The 18894-nt window shown below is 37.2% G+C and overlaps 1 protein-coding gene across 1 annotated transcript; it reads left to right on the plus strand.

Moving 5' to 3' along the window:
* Window positions 1–4199: 4199 nt before the first annotated feature.
* On the plus strand, window positions 4200–18087 carry LOC129274228 (fibrinogen C domain-containing protein 1-like). The gene is made up of 5 exons (XM_064108292.1): window positions 4200–4203; window positions 10466–10645; window positions 11335–11489; window positions 16276–16537; window positions 17855–18087. The coding sequence occupies exons 1-5, from the start codon at window positions 4200–4202 to the stop codon at window positions 18085–18087; spliced, it is 834 nt and encodes a 277-aa protein (XP_063964362.1).
* The last annotated feature ends 807 nt before the right edge of the window (window positions 18088–18894 follow it).

Genomic DNA, 18894 nt, shown 5'->3' on the forward strand with positions numbered 1-18894 from the left:
CTTTCATTATTTTGTGTGATTTTCAAAAAGTGCTCTGAAAATTTTCAGTTTTATGGTCTATTAAAATTTTCTGCTGGCGCTGCGTGCTCGCAAATTTTGATTTATCAGGTACATTTTATTTTCGTGTATTCCATAAATTTTTAAACATCCCTTTTCAGGTCTGATTGTAAAAACGTATCAGCTAGCGCTGCACGCTCGCATTTTGATTGGCGAGTTATGTATGTCTCAATATATATTATACAACAAATTACTTAAAATCCCTTTTTCATGACAGTGTATAAAAAAATTAGGCTCGCAATTTGTGTTCGCTTTAATGGTTTAAATATATTAACTAATTTATAATTACAAAAGTGCTTGAAATGTCCAGTTTTCACGCCATAATATCATCAGATTTCGCGCCCTCATTAGGCATTAATGAATAAGATATTAATTTAATAATTAAATTGTCCCTTTTGTTTCATCTCGCGCTTAGCAAGAGGAATAGGAAGACAGTCATTATTTTCATAAGATGACATGTCCTAAGGATGTCCCGGTCCTATGTCAGAACTCTTTTTTCAGATCGGAATATCAAATGGTTTAAGCTCGCGCTTCGCGCTCGCTTTGATTTTCATGATAAAAGATTATTTAGAATGCCTAGATTCTAGGTCTAAATATGAAACACGCGCGCGCATGTTTATACAGATACTCAACTTGTTCTCTTAATTTAAATCATTATCCAGTTTCAGATCACAATATCAAAAATTTTCTGCTCGCGCTTTGTGCTCGCATTATTAATGTACGAAGATCCCCTATTACTCATTCTTTTCATGATTTACAAAACGTGAATAGAGTGTCCCGTTTTTAGGTCTAAATCTCGATTTTTTCCGCTCGCGCTTCGCGCTCGCATCAAATTATCAATTGTTTAGTTATATAGCTATCCTATTCACGATTACAAAAATTGATCAATATTTTCCATTCTTTGCGTAGAAATGTCAAAAATGTTCAGCTCGCGCTTCGCGCTTGCATTATTTGATTGTTGAAATATGTAACGTCTTCATGGCTAAGTGCAAGCAGTCATTAATAGGTACCTTTTCGATCAGTTCAAAACGTATATAAAAAATTTCTGCTCGCGCTTTGCGCTCGCATTGTTAATGTAAGGAAGATCCCCAATTACTCCTAATCCTTTTAATGATTTACAAAACATGAATGAGTGTCTCGTTCAGTACGTCTAAATCTCGAAATTTTCCGCTCGCGCTCGCATCAATTGTCTATTTTTTATGGCTAAAAACATCTTTATGGCTAACTGCATGCAGTCTTTAACAGGTACCTTTTCCATCAGTTCATTTCTGCTCGCGCTTCGCGTTCGTAGTAATTATCTTTTTCAGGATAACAAACATTGCCCAGAATGTTTAAATTTTAGGAAAAAATACATAAAATTTCTAAAAAAATTTAGCTCGAGCTTCGCGCTCGCATCATATAAATAAGGATTATGATATGATATATTTATGTTGATTTATAATAATAAAGCTAGGAAGTGACTATTGTATTAGGACTACCCCTTCAAAGAAACCAAAAATCATCGAGCGGCCGATCGGGGAAAATATGGCTGAAAAAAATTCCGGGCCCCCCCCCCCCTATTGTCGAAGGCTGGATCCGCCCCTGTATATATTAATTCTATAACAAACTACTTAAATTCCCATCCTATTCATGATTTAAAAAATACTTAAAATTTCCAGTTTTCAGGCCTCAGTACACTGTCAACAAATTTCACACACTCATTAGGCTTATTAGATTAATAAATATGAAATAAAATTTTTATGAATTCATAATAACTAAATTTTCACTTTTTCATAAATAAATTGACACGTTTTAGGAAAAGAAAATGAAGATAGTCATCATTCTTATATGATGACAAAATATCCTTAGGCCTAAAATGCCTCGATCCTAGGTTAAAATAATAATAAAATATCAGCTCACGCTTCGCGCTCGCATCTAGAGGGTAAATTTCTGGGGGGGGGGGGGTAACAGTCCCCGACGATAAAAATATGGGGATAATATTTTCCTTGAAGTAGTTGTCAGGGGGCGATTGTCCTTTGGGTCATCGTTATAGAACCCCATGGACTCGTATCATTGACCTTTTGACCTCTTGATGACATTGGATCTCACTATATCCTGATCATAATTTTACACTCACCGCGGACTATCGGACCCGCGGACTATCGGACCCGCGGTCTATCGGACCCGCGGTCTATCGGACCCGCGGACTATCGGACCCGCGGTCTATCGGACCCGCGGTCTATCGGGCTGTAACCTGAATTTTACCCCTGTCTGTCATGGCGATCTTCATGATCCATTATATTACGAGGAAGAAAAAAGGCGAGGGCAAGCATCCTTGAGGAACTCCCGTCTTCGCCCTAAAGTTTTCCAACAGCTTGCCAGATAGAGAAATCCTGTATCTCATTTAATTCAATTCAGTTCATTTTCTTCATGTGTCTATTATAAAACACATGGAAATTCGTCTTGGTCACACATTTAACATTGTAGGCCTTATACAGTTCATTTTAATATATATATATTCAAGCTGAATTCAGAAATAGACGACTTATCTTTGTCGAGCTGAGAAATAACAAGGACGATAACGAAAACACGTCTCCATCAACCTACAAAGAGCCATTTCTATAGTGGAAGTTACCATGTTTACGGACGACGATTAATCCTGAAATAATATAACATCAGGAGTTCTGTTGTGCCATCATTGCCTATCATACCTATTGAAAAAGGTGAACGATTTAATAAAAATTTACGATGATGGTCATTAGGCGTTTATGGTATACTTTGGGGTTCTCGATTTTGATTGGCTGCTCAGCTTTGCAACCCAGGTAGTCAGCTATAGGCAATGATGCAAATATTACCATCTTCGTGACGTGTCCAAGGTGGTGCCCTGATAAAGTATATGGGAATTACTGAATCCATCATACCGGCAATAAACAGAAGGTTCGTTTTCGTGAATCAACTCGATTGTCAATTAAATCTTGGGCAATGGAAAGTTTTTCTGCCGTAGTTGACTAAAAAGAACACAATAAGAACAAAATTAGATATCACAAAGACAATATGAATAACTACAAAAACAAACACAACCGGAACAAACAGTGGTAATAAAGAGTATGATAGTTGGCACATAATTATGACAATATAGTTGAAAGAAATGAAAGGAAATGGGGCATGCTAGTCTGCAGACAGACCCCTAAATGACATCTTAATCAACAAGCGGGTCTCTTGGACGAGTCTACAACATCTTTCATGTTTTGTTATGCTTGGGAAAGCTCCATGTATAACACATTAAACAAGTGGAACGCCCATGACATTCTCGCCTCCAAAATTCATGTTCGACAATGAAATTCACGTTTCCTTTGTTTTCGTTTTGATTAGTTTTGGAATGTACAATAAGATGATCCTAGGTCAATCAGCCAATCAATGATAAGCCTGTGGAGGATAAAGCTAGCTTTCATCAGAAAGGACGTTGGGGTACTTTCTTAAAACTAATTTATTACGTAGAATTTTAGGAACTCCAAATTAAGTAAGGTTTGTCCCCTTTGTCATTAGGAAAGCAGCTCGTCATTACGAAGACACTGATTTCTAGCCGAAAAAAGGATTATTTTTCAATTTTTAAAAATTCTTTTCATTTTTTTTAAGGGGGGGGGTGGCTCTTTTTTGACCTATGAACAAGCTATTTTCAACAGTTAAACTTGGATATCAAATATGGTAGACGGGTAATGTATGAGAATTGTGTATATTTCTTTTATATCTTTCAAACTTTACCTGTATTTCGTAATTTTAATAACCGTTCTTAGTCATTAGAAAATGGAGCAAGCATCCGCTGACAACCTACATTTCTACAGAGGCCACAAAAACGTTCTAATTATGATAAGTGAAAGGGATATACAAAATTGATGAGGATTTTTAGGAGCTATAAAATATGGATATTGAGCAAAAACCTAACGAAAGGGCACGCACAGACACTCCCTCCCTCTAGATAAAACTCACTCTCCAATACACCTGATAGCATTTGATATCAAGGTGATATGATGGTGTTGTTTCGGCTCATCTTTTTAGGTTTCTCTTATAGCTGATAAGGCCTACCCTGCATTTCTTCTCTCGCTATGGCCATGCCAACATGCAGATGTGTTTGTGTCTTTGTGCTAGTTACAATTCTCTCCAACATGGGTAAGTCACTCGAGTTTGAAGTGTGTCTTCTAGGGACTTTGCTGAGCGCTGTTTCATGAACACTTATTATAATAACAAATGGACAGTAAAGAAACTTATAATCAGCCAACCAAATTGGAGGATTTCAGTAGCTTTTAACTGTCATTGCGGATTTTGTTATTTTTACAAGTTTTATGAAACAGGACCCAAGTGCAACCGTCAAACAAAAGTTGTAACACCGAGAATGTATGTAGAATATGAGAAGAAACAACACGAACTTTCATGCAATCTACAAATTTGAGACTGGGATGCTCCAGGCCCAATTTACCACCACACTGTAAAAACTCCGGTGTTGATTTAACACCAGCTCGGAATCTATATATGTCCACACCAGAGAGGTATTGAAACAACACCAGTTTGTAATCAAACCGATGCTGTTTTAATACTAATTGGTGTTGTATAAACACCTATCTGGTGTTAGACTAATACCAAAACCGGTGTTGCTTAACACTTCTCTGGTGTGGAGCTGGTGTTAAATCAACACCGGAACTTTTGCAGTGCACCCCCCCTCAAAAAAAAAAAAACCCTCGTAAATGGGTGAGGGGATGTGTGTGGGGGTGAGGAGGGTTGGCAAAATATGTAAAATAATTCAGACGATTATATTATTATTATATTTTGCACAGTCAGATGATATTTTACCTCGAATTATAAAGGAGAGCATTCTTCTTTATTATTATTATTATTTGTTTGGCGTCACCTGTGCCTGGGAGGCGAAAAGCGAACTGAATTACTATGACCCGCAGGTCTCTCCTCCCGATATAACTGATTGGGGGAATGCATCTGTTTGCTAAACCTTTATGTAAAATCATTAATATGTCATTATCTCAGAGGATCGTTCCAGATAAACTAGGTAGCTAAGGTAGCTAAACTTGTGCTGGTGTATCTGATCGTAAGAATGTCATAAATTATAGGCCGAATGCGTTGTTACCATTTTTTCAAAGATTCTTGAGAAAATAATTTATAAACGTTTAAATGAGTTTGTATCTAAAAAGAATATCTTGATTTCTCAGCAGTGCGGGTTTCGTATAAACTTCTCCACACAAATGGGTGTTTTTAATTTATTGAGTAATATCATAAAAGCGATTGATGGAAACAAATATTGCTTGGTGATGTTTCTAGAACTGTCAAAGGCATTTGATACCATTGACCATGATATCCTTCTCAAGAAACTTGGACATCATGGAATTCGTGGTGTAGCATTGTCATGGTTCCGAAGCTTTTTGTGTGACAGGATGCAATTTGTTGTGATAGATCGATCTAGATCCAAACATGCTGCGATTATGGTGTACTCAGCGTTCTGTTCTTGGTCTCCTGTTATTTCCGATCTATATAAATATGATACACCCATCAACATTATTCTCATACTCCCTGTTTGCTGATGATACCAGTCTGATGCTAGCTGATGAGTCATTAGAAAATTGTTACTAGTTGCAAATCAAGAAATTAAGAAGCTGTATGGATGGTTTTGTTTTAATAAGCTATTTGATTGTTGAATCTTAAAAAAAAGTGCATAATTTTCCGCTCTATGGGTAAAAAGCTTCCAGAGCGTATAACTTGTCTTCCTATAAGGTGTCATGGTGTTGAACCTAGTGCAAATATTTTTTTCTTGGATTATATATCGATGAGCACCTATCCTGGAAAAATCATCTAGATGATATCTGCACAAAGGTGTCTCGCAGTGTAGGTGTTATTTATAGGTTAAAATCTATTTTACCTGAAATGATACTGATTACAATATTTACAATAGTATTGTTCTACCTTACTTGACATAGTGTAATGTTGCCTGGGGACACAAGTCTTATCTTGATAAGTTGAGAGTGTTGCAGAAAAGGGCAAAAACGACTTATAACAAATTCTACTTGATACTTGATACGATAATTCCTCTTGCAGCTCCAAAAAGCTAAACTGGAATGAACTTTGCAATATGTTGTGAAAGATTGGTGTCATAGTGAATATCTCTATTTTACAATAAAAGGAGAGTGCGATGTGCAAGTAAAAACCTGGATACATCTTAAAGAACAAGAGTTCTAATTATATACATCCAAGTTCTCCGATATCTCTTCGTCTGAAAATGCTACCACTAAATGAACACGTGTTGTTCAGGTGTGTATTGTTCATGTTCAAACTACAATCAATGCCTCAAGAATGTACATCGAAAAAATTATTTCTTCAGAACTCATAAATACAAAATTATAATACACGTCAAAGGGATATTGTTCGTAAGCCATTTGCAAGAACAAATGCCACTCTGACCTCCTTTCATATATCCTGCATTAAAGAGTGGAATAGTTTACCTGTTGATATAAAAAAAAATAGTAAAACTCTTTCCGTTTTCAAAAGGTTATCCAATACTTACTTTTTTGAAAGATTATGATTATTTTCCTTCAAAATGTATTTTAGTACTTTTTTTGTATTTAAGTTGATGACCTACACATTAATGTTAAGCGTGTGTGCGTGGGTGGATGTCGGTGTGTGTGTGCGTATATGTGTGTTTGTAAATAGTATTCCATTCTAGTTAAGCATATTAACCTTATTATATAATTGTTTTCTCTCTTTTTTGTATTTTATAGATTAGTATATCCTATATATTTTTTTGTTATTAATCGTGTTAAGTATTCCAGGGCCCCGCTCACGAGCCTTGCTTTTAAAGGACTCCTAAAACCTATTCGTATATGCTACAATCTAATTGATACGTGTTTATGTACGCTATGTATATTTATTTTGATAATAATGTGATATTTTGGGTTTTTAATACATAAACTTGAAATTGAAGAATCTAATTGATTATGGATTGGTCATGCTAATGACGTGATCAAGTTATATTGTTTAAAAAAACACAAGGAGACTGGGAATGAATTTTTGAAGAGCTTTGTTAAGAAAGACTTAAAAAAGTGTTTTTGGTAAAAAAATTCCCATAAACCCTGCTATCCAAGGGCATGATTTACACGGATTTGATTCGGAGAAATAGTTTCGTATCCAGCTGGCCTCGCAAGTGATAGTTTGCCCATCAACTTCACTAACGGTCCTAAAATAAGAAGACAAAAATACCCCACTAACTATATCACAAGCACAACATGGAACAATATTTTGAATGTGAAAAACATTTCTACCAAATAACGAAAAGAGGAAATGGGTGATATTTAGGACAATTTGTCTTTAGTTTGAAATTAGAAATAATCGCTTTTCAACAAATGATTTACATTTAGAAATATCATCCCAAATAACTACAAATAATCCTTCAGGCCGCCCAGGCGGGCGTTTCATAAGGCTAATCGTAAAATTACGCGCACAACTTTACGCACGACTACATTCTAAGGTGCTAAGGTCAGCTACATGGGAATATACCACTTAGTGTAAGAAAAATCACCGGTCATTCGTAACTTACGAACAGATTTATGAAACAGGTACCAGGTCCCTGTTTTTTGCACCTCTAAAAGTGAAAGGTTGCAATTTTTTTAGTGTGTAGGCCTATAATGAGATTAGACCATGAAATACACCAATAAACTCTGCCGTGAAAATGTAATACTTTTCGTTTGATATGTGGGCCCCGACTAAAAAAAACTCCAAAAACAACATGTGTAAGAAACATCACGGTTTGGATATTTGAAAGCAAGGTGAAACTCTGTAACAACATTTGCTCCTGCAAGAATTGCCCCTGGCTTAATTTCGTCTAAGATATAGGGTTAGGGTTAAGATAGGGCATAATGTCAATTCCAGGGTTGAAGTTGGCCATTCCATGACTGTGTGGAATTTACAGCGGAGCAATTGTCACCGGAGCAATTAAGTGTCATGGAACCCGGTGTTCAACAGGCTTACACTGCAAAAACTCCGGTGTTGATTTAACACCAGACCGGAATCTATATATGTCCACACCAGAGAAGTATTGAAACAACACCAGTTTGGAATTAAACCAATGCTGTTTAAATTATAATTGGTGTTGTATAAACACCTATCTGGTGTTAGACCAAAACCAAACTGGTGTTGTTTAACACTTCTATGGTGTGGACATATATAGATTCCAGTCTGGTGTTTAATTAAAACAGGAGTTTTGCAGTGTAGCATGTTTATCTTCACGTCTTTCAGAATATCGTGTTCAAAGTGTTTTTTCTTTTTTTTCTTACTTAATTCGCTTGAATATAGCGAACGTGCTCAGCAAGCGAGATAATTTTTCAAAAAATTGTTTCACACCAAAAAGCGCATTTCATTTCTGTTTATTGCTCACTGCGTAAATTTTATGACGGTTCATAAAAACAAACGCAAACAGCAAGCAAGGTGAAAAGTGTTAATGCAAACGTTTCAGACCTTGTCCTCGCACTCGCTGATCAGTTTCATTCAACTCTGAATATTCATTTCTTCCATTTTCCTACAAAATAATCAAAACAAATAAAGAAGTAATGTGTGATGCAACATAAAAGATCAGACCAGAATGAACAGAATTTAAATTAAAGAAGACCAATTTGATTACTAGGCCTGTTACAATTAAAAACTAAGGTTTACTAGGTTGCGGAGCATTCTACGTCAATACGAATAATGACCCAATTCTCATTGTGCCTCGTTCTAGCTTTATTCAAAACAAACAATTACCGCAGTCAATATGAATGGGGTAAATTTTCACATTTAGCCAAACGGTAATGGAAAAGATGACTAATAGATTAGGTAGTATTTAGACCTACCGCCTATGTATGGACGTATGGATATAGATCATATTGGTCATTTCTTGAATCGTTGATAGACGATAGACCAAACAATGTTAAACGATGTAGGCAACATACTTGGGGCAGTGGACCAATCGGAAAATCAATCCAAAGGAGGTACACAGCAAAAACTGTGGTGTTAACCGGTGTACATAGAGGACCACACCAGTTATTTTACTCCGGTGTTAAATTGATGGTGTTAGTTTAACACCTATAGGTGTTATTACAACACCTTTGGTTGTTACATTTACACTATTTGGTGTTATGTTCAATCTCTAGGGTGTAATTTTAACACCTCGGGGTGTGGTCTTCTATTAACACCAACTGGTGTCAGTTTTAACACCACAGTTTTTACAGTGTAGCCTGTGTGATATTTGTAAGCATCTCTATATTGTTACACTGCAAAAACTCCGGTGTTGATTTAACACTAGCCCGGAATCTATATATGTCCACACCAGGGGACCGTTTCATCAACATTTTTGTCTGACAAGTTGTCAGATCTGACATCTTTCCTTGATTCTGATTGGCTGAGAGGCACTGTTACTATAGTAACTGTCGGATCAAATGGGACTTGTCAGATAAAATGCCAGACAAGTCCTTTCATGAAACGCTCCCCTGAAAAGTATTGAAACAACGCCAGTTTGGAATCAAACCCATGCTGTTTTAATACTAATTGGTGTTGTATAAACACCCATCTGGTGTTAGACCGAAACCAAACTGGTGTAGTTTAACACCTCTCTGGTGTTGACTTATATAGATTACGGGCTGGTGCTAATCAACACCGGTGTTTTTGCAGTGTACCATGGTTCCGATGATAAACTGTAAATATGAGTTAACGAGTTGCGAGGAGACTAAGATAGGAAGCAAACGAGCATTCACTACACTTTTGGGAAGTGTTTCATCAATATTTTTGTCCGACAAGTTGTCAGACCTGAAATCTCTCCTTGATTTTGATTGGCTAAGAAGCACTGTTACTATGGAAACTGTCGGATAAAGTGGGACAGTCAGATAAAACGTCTGACAACTTCTTACATGAACCGCTCCACAGATTTGCAAAATTCATTATTTTGTGGTTGGTGTTATGTCTGCAAGGAATGCAATGTTGTACGAGTGTCTGGAGGTTGCTTGTTACAATACTACTGGATACGCGGAGTTCCACAACGCTCTGTGCTATAGGGCCAACATTGTTCTTACCGATCGCATTGCAATGCTAGAGTCTGAGAAACAGTGAAAACTTATACGTTTTTTCTGCATCATATTTATTCCAAGGATATCATGGATATTGAGCTACTCATGTAATAATAGCGTCTTCAAAACAGATTGAAAATAGATGCATAGACGCATGAAATCTCACGGCATCATCGGAGATGTTGGGGATAGTTTTGCCGAAAAAGTGAGAATAATTATTTTAATTTTCAAGTTGTAATAAAAGTACATTAGAAGAATTTAAATGGAACTTTATACCCAGTGACTATCCTTCACCTCTCCACAGTGATGAGTTTTAATAAAATATTATGTATTTTATTCAGATGGGATATCATCTAGCGAATTAGAGAAAGAGGGAAACCATGGCAACGATCATTGTAAGGCAGTCCTTCGGGATGGGAAAGAAATCCCCCGAAAGACGACGTATCGTGTTGATGAGAAACGTTCTTACGGAAAACCCGGGAATAAGGCTATTTCTGTTAAGCAGAGAACTTGCGAAATCGGTCAGTTCGTAAAATGTTATCAACTCTTCATATTGCAACTATATGGAGTTTGTGAGATTAGTTAATCAAACACATGACTTTATTTCATTTAACTTTGACATGAAATTCAAAAATGAATTGAAGGATAATTCTAAACAAAACAATAAGTTAACTGTTTATCAATCTGAAATAGATGCCGAACTGATTTTTCTTTTGTATAAGCATCTGATCACAGCAGGGTATATTGTTGAGCAGTGAATTTGTAATTGTATCATCCTTATAAATGAGGTTAAATGTGCGTGTAGATTATAATGCGAATTACACTATGGCAGAAATTAATGAAGAGAACAATGATAGGCGTAGCTTTTATATATATATATATATATATATATATATATATATATATATATATATATATATATATATATATATATATATATATATATATACATACGCCCTAGACCTATAGTGGCTTGCAGCTGTCATTTGACATTATGATTCCTTTTATGTAATACATGAAGAAGTTCACTCTTTTGCGTACATCGAGAGTTCTAAATAGGTATATCAGTATGTATAAAGTTTAACAGATCAATTCAATTTGAAACCCTTTTTAAATATATAAATTCAGTTGCTTCAATTTTGACGGTGTATAACACCAACATCAAGTTTTAGGGTCAAATAGAAGGGTAATTTAATTACTTTAATTGCAGATGAAAGTTTATCACCTACCGCGGATCCTGGCCAACCAGTAGACTGTGCCGACATCCAGGTTCGTGGGTCGAACGTCAGTGGTGTCTACGCCATATACCCTGGGAAGCATACCAATGTTTATTGTGATATGGTGACCGATGGGGGCGGCTGGACCGTAAGTACTTCGAGCTTTTTCTTTTTTCATTCATTCATTCATTCATTTATTCATTCGATCGTTCGTTCGTTTGTTCATTCATTCATCCATTCATGCATGCATGCATGCATTCATTCATTCATTCATTCACTCATTCATTCACTCATTCATTCATTTATTCATTCAAATACGAGGACGCCAAAATAGACAAATTCGAGGGCATAATGGCGCTGCTTATATTTATTCTCGTGACAAGCCTCCCAATTAATATTGTATTCATATTTTTGGACTTCAGGAGTTAGTACAAGTGCATCATATTCTAATGAATATTACGAATACCTTGCACATTTAGCCACAGCAAAATAGGCTAATCTGTCATGTATTCGCATATGAGGACTTTTTTGCTTGCAAACATATTCCTGTACAAAAATGCCCCCCCCCCCTGGAAAATCCTGGATTCGCCCCTGCACAGTTTATGGCAAGGGAGGGTAAATAGCGCGTAGTTCGTGTATGAAAATGTAACAACCTGGTTTAGCGTATGTACGAATAATCAAAGATATCCCTGTTTAAGGTGTGAAATCTGGGACATCTGCACAAAATAGTGTTTAGGATGTCCTACCAGCCTGTCCCTGGATCGTCGTTGAGGGTGCCCCTTTTTTCTGACAATTCTCGCGGATACTGCCCACTCTTCAAATTGGTTGTAAAGAACCATGATATAAATGGTATAACCTACCTCGTCCCCACACAACAACATTCACTCAAGGGTGATACCTGGGTGCCCTGTACATATCTTTAGAAAAAAATCCTCTTATGTCACTGCCAGTGCCTCCATTTCTGCGACTAGATCACTGCTCACAGGGAAGTTCTGCATACACCGAAACCATGGGTGTGGCTTTTGTTCATCATCATCATCATATCAGCCATGTTCAGCCCACTGCAAGGCGAAGGCCTCCTCAAGTTGGTGCCAAAGGTGCTTGTCTTGTGCTGAAGCAATCCAATTTATGCCAATGAATTTTGTGAGCTCGTCACTCCATCTCAATTTTTGTCTACCCCGATTTCGTGATCCTAGCAATGGTCTCCATTCTGTGATGCGTTTGGTCCACCTATTATCATGTGATCTTGCAAGGTGGCCAGCCGATCTCCATTTCGTTGATTTAATTGCTTTGATTATGTCTATTACTCTAGTCTGGCTCCTAATCCATTGTATGGTTTTCCTGTCACGTTTTGATATCCGTAGCATTATACGTTCCATACTGTGTTGAGTGGTTTTTAATTTCTGTTCCATTTTCTTTGTTACAGACCAGGTTTCAGAACCATAGGTCATTGCCGGTATAACGCATTGATTGAATACTTTTCTCTTAAGGCAAATTGGCATATTGCTCTTCACAATGTCATTGAAATTCCCAAAAGCGATCCATCCAGCTCTTGTCCTCCTTTTAACTTCATCAAGTTGTTCATGATCCATTCTGACGTGTTGCCCAAGGTAGATATAATGATCTACTTTCTCGATTTCAGAATTATCCATTATGATTCTTTCCTCCTTAGCAAATTTGTTGAACATTTGTCTTTTTTCATGTTGATCTTCAGACCTACTTTGTTACTTTCAGTGTTGAGATCGTTGAGCATATTTTCTAGCTTGTGGCCATCATCAGTGATTAGAATGATATCATCGGCAAATATCAGGTGGTGGAGACACTCACCTTCAATGTTTAGCCCCGTACTTTCCCAGTCTAATTTACGTATTATTTCCTCCAGTGCAGCGTTGAACAGTTTGGGTGAAATGGTATCTCCCTGTCGCACTCCTCTGTTAATGGGGAATTCATCACTGTCTTTGTGCAGGTGAATGGTTGCAGTTGCTTGGCTATACATTTCCTGAATGAGTTTGATGTAATTATGGTGCACACCTTGTACCTGTAAGGCTGTCATTACTGCCTGAAATTATACACTGTCAAAAGCTTGTGCGAAGTCTACAAATGCCACGCACAGTGGTTGTCTATATTCGCAAGTCTTCTCTAATAGTTGGTTAAGTGTGTGAAGATGGTCTGTAGTAGAGAAACCACTTCTGAATCCGGCTTGTTCCCTCGGTTGGTTAAAATCTAGGGTTCCAGTGATTCTGTTTGTTAGGACTTTTGTAAATAATTTGTAGGTATTTGAAAGTAAGCTAATTGGCCTATAGTTTTTAATATCCTTTATGTCTCCTTTCTTGTGGATGAGGATTATGATTGCATTGTCCCAGCTGTCTGGTGTTTGTGTTTTTACTAAACAGAGTGTAAACAGCTTGGCCAGCTGTTCCAGGATGACATCACCTCCATCTTTAAGGACATCCACCAGCACCTCATCACTACCTGGTGCTTTACCACGCTTCATTGCTTGCATGTCTTTAGCAACCTCGTCTACTCCTACCGGTGGTATGTCCTTATCTGTATCTTGAGCAATGATTGGTGTGTCAAAATGGACCTTGCTGGAGTACAGGTGTTGATAGAAATCCTTCACATGATTAATTATCTGGTCTCTGTCATGAATAACACTTCCATCCTCCCCTTTAATAGCTATCAGTTGTGATTTCCCACTGGAGAGTTTACGTTTGGTGGCTTTGTAGCTGCTATTATTTGTTATGGTCTCTTGGACTTTTTTTATGTTGAAGCTGCGAATTTCACTTTTCATGCGTTTTGTAATGGTTTTGCACAATTCCGTATATTCTATGCTATCCTTCTGTGTTGATACTTTCATCTGTCTCCCTTTTCTCATCAGTTCAAGTGTCTCCTTTGTGATCTTGTCATTTGTTTGATTTTCCCTTTTCCCTGCCATCTCAAGAGCACAATTTTGGACAGTGTGAGAGAATTTATCATAGATATCATTTACATCTTCCTGGTTTACTTCATCTTGAAGCACTTGGAATATGTTCCTTAGCTGGGATTTTTGCTCTCACAAGCCTGTGGTCACTTCCAGTATTGAAGCGGTTTAGCACGGAAACGTCTTTTACGATGTCCGGTCTGTTTGTTAGAATGAAATCGATTTCGTTCCTAGTGGTGCCATTTGGGCTTTGCCATGTCCATTTTCGATGTTCCCTTTTCTTGAAGAAAGAGTTCATTACCTTAAGACCTCTGCTTAAAGCAAATTCCAGTAGACGATCTCCCCTATCATTCCTAGTGCCTATTCCAAATTTTCCTAGCATCATCTCGCTATTATCTTCCATTTTACCAACTTTAGCATTGCAATCTCCCATAACTATAGTAAAGTTTGCTTTGTCCTCATCAAGTAGTTTAACAATTTCCTCATAGACCATATCAACCTCTTCATCAGTATGGCTAGATGTTGGAAGGTATACTTGAAGGATTTTCATGGTTTGTTTCTTGGAGATTTTTAGGATGATCTGGGATACTCTGTCTGAAGTGCTCTTGTAGCTAATGACATTGGATGCTATCGCCTTGTGAATAAGGAAACCTACCCCTCCTATGCTACTTTCCTCCTTTCCCCTTGTGTACAGCAGATGTCCACTTTTTAGATGTTGTAGATGTTCCCCGCGGCGTCTAACCTCACACAATCCGACTATGTCCCATGTGATGTTGCCTAGTTCTTTTTCCAGCTCACATAGCATATCCTCTCCTAAAAGGGAACGTACATTATATGTACAGATGGTCACATCCTTTAAGGAGCCTGTCCTAGCCCAGAGATTATTAGCACCCTCTCCTCCTTCCTTGCCACAACCGCTCCCGTAGCTGGGCAATCCAGAGCTGCTGGGGACTGAGGGCCGTTTCTTTCTTTGTGCTGCCATAGTCTTGAGGGGGGTGTGGCCTTGACTCACCATGCTGGCCACAGTTGCATGTTGGTGAGTTGTGGATGTCGTTGATCAATTATGATTCCTCCGCCTTTAGATGGCATTTCCTCCATCAGGGTCCCACTACCCTTCTCAGGTTACCCGAGTTGGCTTTTTTTAATGTGCAATAAAGGTTGATTATTGTCTTAGATTCGGGATGAAAGAGAGGTTTATAATTTCTATCGGAGATTATACAAAAAATACATGATTTAGAAGGAACCTAACATGCCTAAGGAGAAATTATGGGCAGACCACTCCAAAATAGGCTTGTGAACCCAATCTGTTCTCCAATACACACAATTATAAACAAGTTGAGAAAATTCAAAGACTGAAGTACCTTTCTCCGGGAGTTTTTCTATTTCATTTTAAATGTGGGGGCGTCGTGGTCTAGTGGTAAAGACTCTCGTCTTTCAATCTGAAGGACATGGGTCGATTCCAAGCCTTGGCGTGCTTTCCTTCAGCAAGAAATTTACCCACATTGTGCTGCACTCAACCCAGGTGAGGTAAATGGCTACCGGCAGAAAGTAATTCCTCAAAAAGCTGTGCGCACCGGAATCGGTAGACTAGCTTAGCCGCGGTAAGTATAGGAGCGTCTTGAGCACCTAGCAAGGTGGATACGTGCGCTATACAAATCCTATATTATATTTACATTTATGTTTTAATAAACTTGATTCCATGGTTGTTGGTGCTGGAATCTAGTTTAAGTACTATTCGAAGAATTTGGGCGCCTTAAGCTTCATATAGCGTTCAATATTCACATCAAATATATTTTGTTATTGTCTTCGTAATGATATCAGTATATGAAGAAGGTTGGCCCTAGAACAGGACTTCGTAATATCTAATGTTTTTGGTTGCAAATTATTGAATATCTATGCTGTATTATTATTGTCTTCTAATATACTGCTGAATCATCATAATGTAACAAAAATATTATAATAAAATTGGGATTTATGAAATCATTTATTCTTACTTCTAACTTGGAATAAAAAGGTTTTCCAACGCAGGTGTGATGGGTCTGAGAATTTCAACCGAAACTGGTTTGACTACAAGATTGGTTTTGGAAGTATCTCTTCCGAGCACTGGCTAGGTAACGATATGATTCATCAACTATCGAATCAGAGGAACTACGAACTACGGGTTGATCTGGAAGACTTCGAAGGAATTACTGGATATGCAAATTATGGCCTCTTTCGAATTGAAGATGAGACACTGGATTACAAGCTGACAATTAGAAGCCATTCTGGCAATGCAAGTAAGCTTTTATGAATTCCTAGTTTTAGTACTGCCCCATCTCAATTGAAGCTCATTTTACGACAAGAAATAAACAAAAAAGGTGACACTTGAACTTAGTGTGCTGATTTCTTGAATTTAATTATGAAAAACCGCTCAAACACGGGATGAAATAACAGAATACAAGAAAATAAAAAGAAAAACAGGATATCATCCGATTACTATCGCCACTCAAATGCCTTCTTCGAAATTTGTTCGTTGTGTTACACGGTAGCTCCTCCCACACATCCAAATTCTCACTCTTACAATTAACCATTGATATTTAAAAAAAAATAGAGTTCGTCCGTTGTATGCTGCCACACACACCACCTTGAAGCTACAGGAAATGTACGCCTTGACACAACCGTACTTAAAGGACAAGTCCACCCCCAACAAAAAGTTGATTTGAATAAAGAGAGAAAAATCCAACAAGCATAACACTAAAAATTTCATCAAAATTGGATGTAAATTAGAAAGTTATGACATTTTAAAGTTTTGCTTAATTTCACAAAACAGTTATATGCACATCCTGGTGGGTATGCAAATGAGGAGACTGATGACGTCATCCACTCACTATTTCTTTTATATTTTATAATATGAAATATTACAATTTTCTCCTCAGTGTCCTGTGAAACAAAGTTTTATTTCTCCCAGAACATATGGAATTACCATTTTTTTACATTTTATGGTTCAGTCAATTTGGTCCTTATTGTCAAATCTGTAAAAATTAAAATACTGTATTAATATTATTTTTTTTGTCAATGCCCATATTGTATAAGTTGAGATATTTAGTTCATGTGTATGTGAAGCGCATAGAGACCTTGTGTATTATTGGCTATAGAAATGTAATTTTATTATTATTATTATTATTAAAACAATTAAAAAAAACAAAGAAATAGTGAGTGGGGTACATCATCGATTCTCTCATTTGCATGTGACTTAATTGTGCATTTAACTATTTTTTGAAAAATAAGCAAAACTTTAAAATGTCATAACTTTCTTTCTTATTCTTATTTTAAATCCGATTTTGATGATATTTTCAGCATAATGCTTGCCTGATTTTTTGCTATTGAGTCATATCAACATTTTTCTGAGGTGGACTTTACCTTTAAAAAATGTGTGGAACTTTGCATGCTTTAAGACCGTATGATCAGATGTACTTTTAAGTGTTTCCGGTGACCTCGAAATACCACCTTGTTGCTCTATCTATTTTTCTTTTATATCGATGCTTTTAAGTACTCCACACATCCCTTTCCATATTTGGCCCTATACTTGATGATATTCTATCTTTTTATCGTAGGTGATAGTCTTAGTTATCACAACGGGATGAAGTTCAGTACCTATGACCGTGACTACTTGAAGTGCGCCGGTTATTTTAGATCAGGATGGTGGTTTCGAAGTTGCCTTTTAAGTAACCTCAATGGCGTCTATTTCCATGATGAGGCCAATGGCAGAAATGGCATTAAATGGAAAATGTGGAAGCCTTACTCTTTAAAAATGAGTGAGATGAAGATTCGACCAGTAGGGCCCTAGGAAACCGACTCAGGGCGGGAATTAAGAATTCAAATGGAGAGTAGGCAAAGATAGGGAACGCAGAGCTCACTTATGGGGCATCAAAGGCAATTAAAAAGGACACCATTAGTAAAATGTACTTTTTAATGGAACACAGGGCACCAAGGCATCAGGCAAAAAGGGCGCTCATTTTTGGCCTTTGTGTCTTCAAATATTAGGAAAGGCATCAAGGCCAATCTGAGTGCTAGGCCATTGCTTTGTGTTAATCTGAGCCCTGATGTCTGATTCATGTCCATGTTGCGATGGAGAATTATCGGTTGGTCTATTACTACTTGGTCTAATTCTCAGTTCGTCCAACCTCACATCGTCTAAACATATTTCATCTACAACCAGTAAGACTATATCCATTTCGTCTAATTCCCACTTTGTCTAATATGCATACGTCTAGTGAACAGTTGGATTAAAACTATTTAGTCCAATTCCCAGTTTGTCTAACACTGGGTCTAATTTCGACTTCGTCTAATTTCCAGACAGTCTAACGTTCACTTCTTCTACATGCCACTTGGTCTAATATAAATTTGGGCTACACCCAATTTTTCTAATATCATATGGTCTACCTATACACTTAGTCTAATTGCCATTTTGGTCTAATAACCAGTTATGCTACTGACCATTTAGTCTAATTTTTATACGGTCTAATAATCTCTCTGTGTCGGCCTGCCGATAGCAAAATACATAATTAAGATTGAGAAGCCTTGGGGTATGATTGTTCTATAAAATGTTTTATGTAATGATTTTAATAATAATTAAACATTATATTTATCATTG

Source organism: Lytechinus pictus, chromosome 13 (assembly GCF_037042905.1).
Source record: "Lytechinus pictus isolate F3 Inbred chromosome 13, Lp3.0, whole genome shotgun sequence".
Lineage (NCBI taxonomy): Eukaryota > Metazoa > Echinodermata > Echinoidea > Temnopleuroida > Toxopneustidae > Lytechinus > Lytechinus pictus.

Bases quoted from the DNA above. Each gene is read 5' to 3' on its own strand.
- LOC129274228 (XM_064108292.1), top strand. The intron at 10,646-11,334 runs GTCAGTTCGTAA...CTTTAATTGCAG, and splicing joins GCAGAGAACTTGCGAAATCG to ATGAAAGTTTATCACCTACC. The intron at 16,538-17,854 runs GTAAGCTTTTAT...TTTTTATCGTAG, and splicing joins AAGCCATTCTGGCAATGCAA to GTGATAGTCTTAGTTATCAC.